This window comes from Nerophis ophidion, linkage group LG06 (genome assembly GCF_033978795.1).
Source record: "Nerophis ophidion isolate RoL-2023_Sa linkage group LG06, RoL_Noph_v1.0, whole genome shotgun sequence".
In the NCBI taxonomy this organism is placed as follows: Eukaryota; Metazoa; Chordata; class Actinopteri; order Syngnathiformes; family Syngnathidae; genus Nerophis; species Nerophis ophidion.
In genome coordinates this window covers 13,175,921-13,185,875 of record NC_084616.1, presented here as the reverse complement: position 1 = coordinate 13,185,875, position 9,955 = coordinate 13,175,921, and the positions used below count along the sequence as shown (strand labels likewise).

Sequence of the window (9,955 nt, the reverse complement as noted above, 5' to 3'; positions counted from 1 at the left end):
CAATGATCCAGCAACTGACACAAGACAAAGGAGGTACAAATAGGAGCGGGCTGATTGGCAACAGGTGCGGCCAGATGCCAATCAGCCGCAGCTGAAGGGGAACACAGCAGTCAGGGAACAAGACAGGAAGCTGACAAATTAAGAGCACTAAAAGACAGGAAATACTAAACACAGGAAAGCAGAGGAAAACTAAAACATAGACAAACTGTCAGGGGCAAGATGCTAACTTTCGTTTTTCTTTGTACTTGCTTTGTGTTTTGAGGGTTTGTGTGTCTTCCAGACCTCGTTGCTTTTTAGGAACTTGCTTGTGTTTAATCATGTGCATACAATATGGCATCGACATTTTTTTCACCCGCGACGTTCATTTAAGCTCGCTACTTTTTATGTCCGTCGCCGCCATGTTCTGTTGCTACCAAACTGCTCTTCTTTTTTTTTTTTTCTGCACGCTTTTTTGTGCGTCCGTGCGAAAGACGAACGTTATCGTGTGGGAAGAGGGATTGTTGTTTAGTTCCCCAAACGTCGCCGTCGGTTACGCCACACACATGAAAATATACACGAAAATGTACAAAACCAGGAGAAACCGACCGGAAAAAAGTGACGACTTGTGCTCATTTATTTACGGGCGTTTCCACCCAACCAGTGCTATTATTAAACGTAGAAAAGCAGGATAAAGTTAACTGTAACGTCTTCACTTTATGAAGCAATTAACAGGATTGCATATATAATAAGTACAATTTTAAAAGATGGATTTAAACTACTTTGAATGTTGGAAAAGTAGTTATTGGACTTTACCATGAAATATAACCATTGAAAGAAAACCTACATGAATGTTATATATATATATATATATATATATATATATATATATATATATATATATATATATATATATATATATATATATATTTTTTTTTTTACATTTTCGTGTCACTTCTTGCCCAAAGTATAATTATACCTAAAAAAAAACAAAAAACACAACATTTTAGTGGTGTTTTCGCGCAGTCCTGTCACTCCTAATATTCCACAGGTCACATGGTGCACAGGAAGTTGCATCATTCACATCTTCTGCAGGCCATGTGACGAAGAAAAGTATCATATTTCAACTATGACGATGCAGCACGTTATTTCACTGTTAAAACCCCCGTTTCCATATGAGTTGGGAAATTGTGTTTGATGTAAACATAAACGGAATACAATGATTTGCAATTCCCTTTCAACCCATATTCAGTTGAATGCGCTACAAAGACAAGATATTTGATGTTCAAAGTCAATAAACTTTATTTTTTTTATGCAAATAATAATTAACTTAGAATTTCATGGCTGCAACACGTGCCAAAGTAGTTGGGAAAGGGCATGTTCACCACTGTGTTACATCACCTTTTCTTTTAACAACGCTCAATAAACGTTTGGGAACTGAGGAAACTAATTGTTGAAGCTTTAAAAGTGGAATTCTTTCCCATTCTTGTTTTATGTAGAGCTTCAGTCCTTCAACAGTCCGGGGTCTCCGCTGTCGTATTTTACGCTTCATAATGCGCCACACATTTTCCATGGGAGACAGGTCTGGACTGCAGGCGGGCCAGGAAAGTACCCACACTCTTTTTTTTACGAAGCCACGCTGTTGTAACACGTGCTGAATGTGGCTTTGCATTGTCTTGCTGAAATAAGCAGGGGCGTCCATGAAAAAGACGGCGCTTAGATGGCAGCATATGTTGTTCCAAAACCTGTTCGTACCTTTCAGCATTAATGGTGTCTTCACAGATGTGTAAGTTACCCATGCCTTGGGAACTAATGCTCCCCCATACCATCACAGATGCTGGCTTTTCAACTTTGCGTCGATAACAGTCTGGATCGTTCGCTTCTTCTTTGGTACGGATGACACGATGTTGAATATTTCCAAAAACAATTTAAATGTGGACTTGTCAGACCACAGACCACTTTTCCACTTTGCATCAGTCCATCTTAGATGATCTCGGGCCCAGAGAAGCCGGCGGTGTTTCTGGATGTTGTTGATAAATGGCTTTCGATTTGCATAGTTGAGCTTTAACTTGCACTTACAGATGTAGCGACGAACTGTATTTAGTGACAGTGGTTTTCTGAAGTGTTCCTGAGCCCATGTGGTGATATCCTTTAGAGATTGATGTCGGTTTTTGATACAGTGCCGTCTGAGGGATCGAAGGTCACGGTCATTCACTGCCGCTTTCCGGTTATGCCGCTTACGTGGAGCGATTTCTCCAGATTCACTGAAGCCTTTGATGATATTATGGACAGTAGACGTTGAAATCTGTAAATTTCTTGCAATTGCACTTTGAGAAACGTTGTTTTTAAACTGTTTGACTATTTGCTCACGCAGTTGTGGACAAAGGGGTGTACCTCGCCCCATCCTTTCTTGCGAAAGACCGAGCATTTTTTGGGGAAGCTGTTTTTATACCCAATCATGGCACCCACCTGTTCCCAATTAGCCCGCACACCTGTGGGATGTTCCAAATAAGTGTTTGATGAGCATTCCTCAATTTTATCAGTATTTTTTGCAATCTTTCCCAACTTCTTTGTCACGTGTTGCTGGCATCAAATTGTAAAGTTAATGATTATTTGCAACAACAAAAAAATCTTTATTAGTTTGAACATCAAATATGTTGTCTTTGTAGCATATTCAACTGAAAATGGGTTGAAAATGATTTGCAAATCATTGTATTCTGTTTATATTTACATCTAACACAATTTCACAACTCATATGGTAACGGGGTGTTTATTTTATTTGATTAAAAACTCACTCCTGTTATCTTTGGCCCGGAAGTGAATTTAAATAAGTGTATAGTCAGAAAGTAAATGGCACCGATTCAGTGTTACAGGTCATAGCCTATTTTTTTTAAAAATGAATTAAGTTTGTATTAATATCAAGATTGTTTAAGTCAATTTAAACAAAACAATTACACATCTTCCATTTTGGCTGCAAAGTCGCTCAGCAGGGAAAAATCAAACATCACATAAAAATGTGGATTTAACTGCAAACTCATCCTGAAACACAATTTTTTTTTTCAATTTTTTTTTTTTTATACGCAACACTTATTTTATTTTTGTCTCCTCTGACTTCCTGTTCCAGACGAAGAAATCTCCCGCGGTGACCCCCGGGCCTTCCCGTCGACAAGGACTATGCGCTTGGTTTAACCTTCTGGAAAGCCAGGAGGGACCGCCCACCGCGGCGCCCTCAAACGCCCCCGACTGACCTGACCTGCTGAAAGGTGGGAGTGGGAGGAAGGAGCCTGGTTGAGGAGTTGGGGGGGGGGTGAGTACACAGTCAGACAGACAGGAAGTGGAGCAGCAGGAGGCAGGAAACACAGCGGCATCACCGCCGCTTACCCCCACACTGGGTGGCGGGGGGGTCTCAGGTGGCGTCTCTCAGGGTGTCACTGGGGGGCGAGGGGAGGGGCAGGAGCCCTGGCTGTCAAAGCTCGCCGTCCTCGCTTTCCACTGTCACACACACACACACACACACATTTTAGTCTGCCATCAATAAGCTAAAAAATCGTGGAAAAAATGAAGCCTGGTACAAAACACAACCCAAAAAAATACATCAAAAACATTAATTCGTTAAATGAACTACCAATAATAATAATAATAATAATAATAATTAAAGCTGCAAGCAGCAATGGAGGGGACCGATTGGGCTGCTGCCCCCGCGACCCAAGCCCGGATAAGCGGTAGGAAATGGATGGATGGATTATTACACAGAGGAAAAGTTGTATACACATGTGTTATACATCAGTCTCGTAGTAATAACAGTTGTAAATTGGCTTTGGCATTTTATAAGGACGCCTTGGTACCGCCATTTTGAGACTCTAAGGCATTGTGAATGGAGTGCAGCTTTTGTATTGAAAGGGGAATAGCAAACTTCCTGTTGATTTTAGCTGGGGGTGGTCAGTGTATGACATATAGGTCTCAGTGAGACCTACATTGAGGTTTTTGTTTCATGTGTGTATGACAGTCCTACTGGCATTTAGAAGCAGTTTTGTCTCTTGTGACAGCAGCAGCGCAGCGGTTCTTTGCGGGCTCATAAAATCCAAACCGGAGCAGTAATTAAAACTCTTTCATCAACTTTTAATCACAAAGGTTCAATCCCTCTAATTATTTGAAGCCGACACGACAAACGGCCTGAGAGGAGATAATGTTTGAAAAAAAGCTACATTTCTCTAGCAAACTTTTGTATTGAAGGGGGAATAGCAAACTTCCTGTTGATTTTAGCTGGGGGGCGGTCAGTGTATGACATATAGGTCCCAGTGAGACCTACATTGAGGTTTTCGTTCCATGTATGTATGACAGTCCTACAGGGAGTTAGAAGCAGTTTTGTCTGAGCAGGAAGCCGCCATCTTGTGACAGCAGCAGCGCAGCGGTTCTTTGCGGGCTCATAAAATCCAAACCGGAGCAGTAATTAAAACTCTCTCATCAACTTTTAATCAGAAAGGCTCAAGCTCTCTCCTGTAATTATTTGAAGCCCACACGACAAACGGCCTCAGAGGAAATAATATTTGAAAAAATGCGAAATTTCTTTAGCCAACTTTTGAATTGAATGGTGAATTGGAAACTTCCTGTTGATTTTAGCTGGGGGTGGTCAGTGTATGACATATAGGTCTCAGTGAGACCTACATTGAGGTTTTTATTTCATGTGTGTATGACAGTCCTACAGGGAGTTAGAAGCAGTTTTGTCTGAGCAGGACGCCGCCATCTTGTGACAGCAGCAGCGCAGCGGTTCTTCGCGGGCTCATAAAATACAAACCGGAGCAGTAGGTAAAACTCTTTCATCAACTTTTAATCAGAAAGGTTCAATCTCTCCTGTAATTATTTGAAGCCGACACGACAAACGGCCTTAGAGCAGATAATGTTTGAAAAAAAGCGAAATTTCTCTAGTCAACTTTTGTATTGAAGGGGGAATTGCAAACTTCCTGTTGATTTTAGCTGGGGGTGGTCAGTGTATGACATATAGGTCTCAGTGAGACCTACATTGAAGTTTTTGTTTCATGTGTGTATGACAGTCCTACAGGGAGTTAGAAGCAGTTTTGTCTGAGCAGGAAGCCGCCATCTTGTGACAGCTGCAGCGCAGCGGTTCTTTGCGGGCTCATAAAATCCAAACCGGAGCAGTAATTAAAACTCTTTCATCAACTTTTAATCAGAAAGGTTCAATCTCTCTCCTGTAATTATTTGAAGCCGACACGACAAACGGCCTTAGAGGAGATAATGTTTGGAAAAAAGCGCTTTTTTTTAGCTAACTTTTGTATTGAAGGGGGAATTGCAAACTTCCTGTTGATTTTACCTGGGGGTGGTCAGTGTATGACATATAGGTCTCAGTGAGACCTACGTTGAGGTTTTTGTTTCATGTGTGTATGACAGTCCTACTGGGAGTTAGAAGCAGTTTTGTCTCTCGTGACAGCAGCAGCGCAGCGGTTCTTTGCGGGCTCATAAAATCCAAACCGGAGCAGTAATTAAAACTCTTTCATCAACTTTTAATCAGAAAGGTTCAATCTCTCTCCTGTAATTATTTGAAGCCGACACGCCAAACGGCCTCAGAGGAGATAATGTTTGAAAAAATGTGAAATTTCTTTAGCCAACTTTTGTATTGAAAGGGGAATTGCAAACTTCCTGTAGATTTTAGCTGGGGGTGGTCAGTGTATGACATATAGGTCTCAGTGAGACCTACATTGAATCTTTTGTTTCATGTGTGTATGACAGTTCTACAGGGAGTTAGAAGCAGTTTTGTCTGAGCAGGACGCCGCCATCTTGTGACAGCAGCAGCGCAGCGGTTCTTTGCTGGCTCATAAAATCCAAACCGGAGCCGTAATTAAAACTCTTTCGTCAACTTTTAATCAGAAAGGTTCAATGTCTCTGCTGTAATAATTCGAAGCCGACACGACAAATGGCCTTAGAGCAGTGGTCCCCAACCACCGGGCCGCGGCCCAGTACCGGGCCGCAGAAGAATTTTTTATAAAAAAAATAAAAATATATATATTTTTATTTATTTTATTTTTTTTATTAAATCAACAAAAAAAACACAATATACACTTACAAATAGTGCACCAACCACAAAAAAACTCCCCTTTTCATGACAAAAACGTCCCTTTTTCATGACAAAGAAAAAAAAGAAAAAAAAAGGACCCAATTATCATTTAATTTAGATCGCAATTTTCGCCAGTCCTGATGTGTGTGTCAAATTTGGTGAGTTTTGAAGCATGTTAAGGGGGTCAAATTACAGCTCAAAGAAGCGGCGGAATAATAATATAGAATAATAATAATAAAACCTTAGAAATTCAATAGGCTCCTCAGTCTCAAAGAGACATCGGTCCCTAATAATGCATTGTATTTGTGTATTTTCTAAAAGTACATATTACAGTGCAGGGGGGGGGGGGGGGGACATAAAATAAACAGCCAAGCAGGAAAGAAGAGACAAAATACTTTTATGACATATTTGTCATATTTTACGGAATTTTCTCAAAAAAGCATCTCCGAGGTCTAGATATAAAATAAAGGAGGGATTACAGAATTAGGGTTGTCCCGATACCGACATCAAAATGTTTAGTTATTAAAAAGTAACAATTTGCATGAGACTGGGCGGTATAGCTCGGTTGGTAGAGTGGCCGTGCCAGCAACCTGAGGGTTGCAGGTTCGATTCCCGCTTCTGCCATCCTAGTCGCTGCTGTTGTGTCCTTGGGCAAGACACTTTACCCACCTGCTCCCAGTGCCACCCACACTGGTTTAAATGTAACTTTGCTATTGGGTGTCACTATGTAAAGTGCTTTGAGTCACTAGAGAAAAGCGCTATATAAATATAATTCACTTCACTCCCATTTTTTTTTCATGCGAGGAATGCGCTCACCTCCTTCTCCGACTTCTTGGACTCCAGCAGGGGGTGCCAGTGAGCGATGGGTTTGCGGGGGTAAGCCAGCATTTCGTTCCAGTGGTCCCTGCCCAGACCCTCGGCCTTGCAGCCCACCCGCATCACGCCGATGACCTCGTTGTGACCGACCCTGCGGGAGAAGACCACCTTCGCGTGAAATGACGACTCGAAAATATTCCCGACGACTTCTGCTAAACGGAGGCCGCTTCGTGCGTTGCCGTACAAGTCGTAGTCCATGACGGAGATGTGCAGGCTGACGTGGTCCATGCTGTCGGGCGGGATGTCGAAGATGATGGCCTCGTTGTAGGTGGGATTCAGAGTGTTCTTCTTGATGCTCGTCTTCTTCTTCTTCAGACGCCGGCCGTCGCATATAAGCGACACTTTCACGTAAGGATCTGGTTGGAAGCAGGAAAGGACAATTCAAAATGGAATACTAATCTTTTTTGATCTACAAAACCAGTAAAGTTGTCACGTTCTGCAAATGGTGAATAAAAACAGAATACAATAATTTGCTAATCCCTTTCAATTTATATTCATATAAATAGGACTGCAAAGACAAGATATTTAACGTTCAAACTGGTAAACTTGTTACTTTTTGCCAATATTAGCTCATTTGGAATGTATCCCTTGCAACATATTTCAAAAAAAGCTGGCACAAGTAGCAAAAAAGACTGAGAAAGTTGAGGAATGCTCACCAAACGCTTATTTGGAACTTCCCGCAGGTGAACGGGCTCATTGGGAACAGGTGGGTGCCATGATTGGGTATAAAAAGCGGCTGCCGTGTGCCAAAGTAGTTGGGAAAGGGCATGTTCACTACTGTGTTACATCACCTTTTCTTTTAACAACACCCAAAAAACGTTTGGGAACTGAGGAAAGTAATTGTTGAAGCTTTGAAAGTGGAATTCTTTCCCGTTCTTGTTTTATGTAGAGCTTCAGTCGTTCAACAGTCCGGGGTCTCCGCTGTCGTATTTACTTAAATCAGACTACTGATCTAGGGGGTCCGGTCCGAAGTCCATGGATGAAGTTCTGGCTGTCCAGAGTCGGGACCCAGGGTGGACCACTCGTCTGGAGTCGGGACCCAGGATGGACCGCTCGCGTGTGTATCAGCTGGGGATATCTCTGTGCTGCTGATCCGCCTCCGCTTTGGATGGTTTCCTGCTGTTTCCGCTGTGGACGGGACTCTCGCTGCTGTGTTGGATCCGCTTTGGACTGGACTCTCGCGGCTGTGTTGGCTCCACTATGGACTGAACTTTTCACAGTATCTTGTTAGACACGCTCGACATCCATTGCTTTCGGTCCCCTGGAGGGGAGGTGGGGGGGGGGGGGGGGGGGTTGCCCACATATGTGGTCCTCTCCAAGGTTCTCATAGTCCTCATTGTCACCGACGTCCCACTGGGTGTGAGTTTTCCTTGCCCTTATGTGGGCCTACCGTGGATGTCGTAGTGGTTTGTGTTGTGGTTTGTGCAGCCCTTTGAGACACTAGTGATTTAGGGCTATATAAATGAACATTGATTGATGGTATTTTACGCTTCATAATGCGCCACACATTTTCCCTGGGAGACAGGTCTGGACTGCAGGCGGGCCAGGAAAGTACTTGCACTCTTTTTGTACGAAGCCACGCTGTTGTAACACATGCTGAATGTGGCTTGGCATTGTCTTGCTGAAATAAGCAGGGGCGTCCATGAAAAAGACATCACTTAGATGGCAGCATATGTTGTTCCAAAACCTGTATGTGCCTTTCAACATTAATGGTGCCTTCCCAGATGTGTAAATTACCCATGCCTTGGGCACTAATGCACCCCCATACCATCACAGATGCTGGCTTTTGAACTTTTGAACAGTCTGGATGGTTCGCTTCCCCTTTGGTCGGGATGACACGATGTGGAATAGTTCCAAAAACAATTTGAAATGTGGACTCGTCAGAACACAGAACACTTTTCCACTTTGCATCTGTCCATCTTAGAAGATCTCGGGCCCAGAGAAGCCGGCGGCGTTTCTGGATGTTGTTGATAAATGGCTTATGCTTTGCATAGTAGAGCTTTAACTTGCACTTAAGGATGTAGCGACAAACTGTATTTAGTGACAGTGGCTTTCTGAAGTGTTCCTGAGCCCATGTGGTGATATCCTTTAGAGATTGATGTGGGTTTGTGATACAGTGCCATCTGAGGGATCGAAGGTTACGGTCATTCAATGTTGGTTTCCGGCCATGCCGCTTACGTGGAGTGATTTCTCCAGATTCTCTGAACCTTTCGATGATATTATGGAGCGTAGATGTTGAAATCCCTAAATTTCTTGCAATTGCACTTTGAGAAATGTTCTTCTTAAACTGTTTGACTATTTGCTCACGCAGTTGTGGACAAAGGGGTGTACCTCGCCCCATCCTTTCTTGTGAAAGACTGAGCATTTTTTGGGAAGCTGTTTTTATACCCAATCATGGCACCCACCTGTTCCCAATTAGCCTGCACACCTGTGGGATGTTCCATATAAGTGTTTGATGAGCATTCCTCAACTTTATCAGTATTTATTGCCACCTTTCCCAGCTTCTTTGTCACGTGTTGCTGGCATCAAATTCTAAAGTTAATAATTATTTGCAAAAAAAAATGTTTATGAGTTTGAACATCAAATATGTTGTCTTTGTAGCATATTCAACTGAATATGGGTTGAAATTTATTTGCAAATCATTGTATTCCGTTTATATTTACATCTAACACAATTTCCCAACTCATATGGAAACGGGGTTTGTACAAGACAAGAAGTAAAGGAAATCTAACAGGGACATTCAATTTAGCTCGTGAGGAGAAACGTCTGTGTGCCGGCCCCGCTCCGAAGAGGGAGTTCCACGCCTCTACTTTTATTCGGGCCTTTACTGGTCACGCAGCATTACATTACATTACGCAGCTGCTCCTAAGGGGAGGTGGTCATAAACAGCTTTTGCACTCGGTCATAAACAGTTCAAATAAAAGGTGCCTGGAGCGGTTTTCCTCCCCGCTTTGTAGATCTCGGGTCAGGACAAAATCTTCCTGTGGCTGACAATAGATCAAAGAAACCGGCACCTCCATGTCGCATCCCAAC

At 42.7% G+C, this 9,955-nt stretch overlaps 1 protein-coding gene across 2 annotated transcripts in view; it reads right to left on the bottom strand.

Moving 5' to 3' along the window:
- Window positions 1-2,709: 2,709 nt before the first annotated feature.
- Window positions 2,710-9,955, bottom strand: part of syt6a (synaptotagmin VIa) — a 159,532-nt gene continuing 152,286 nt past the window's right edge. Inside the window, exons 5-8 of one of the 2 annotated variants that reach the window (XM_061902696.1) lie at window positions 7,107-7,278; window positions 6,863-7,013; window positions 3,358-3,468; window positions 2,710-3,260 (exon numbers count right to left, since the gene is read on the bottom strand). In XM_061902696.1, coding sequence (XP_061758680.1) covers window positions 3,397-3,468; window positions 6,863-7,013; window positions 7,107-7,278 — 395 coding nt within the window. In that variant the 3' untranslated portion in view covers window positions 2,710-3,260; window positions 3,358-3,396. Of the gene's footprint in view, window positions 3,469-6,862; window positions 7,014-7,106; window positions 7,279-9,955 lie in introns of both variants that reach the window. The other variant, XM_061902693.1, reaches the window with a different exon arrangement.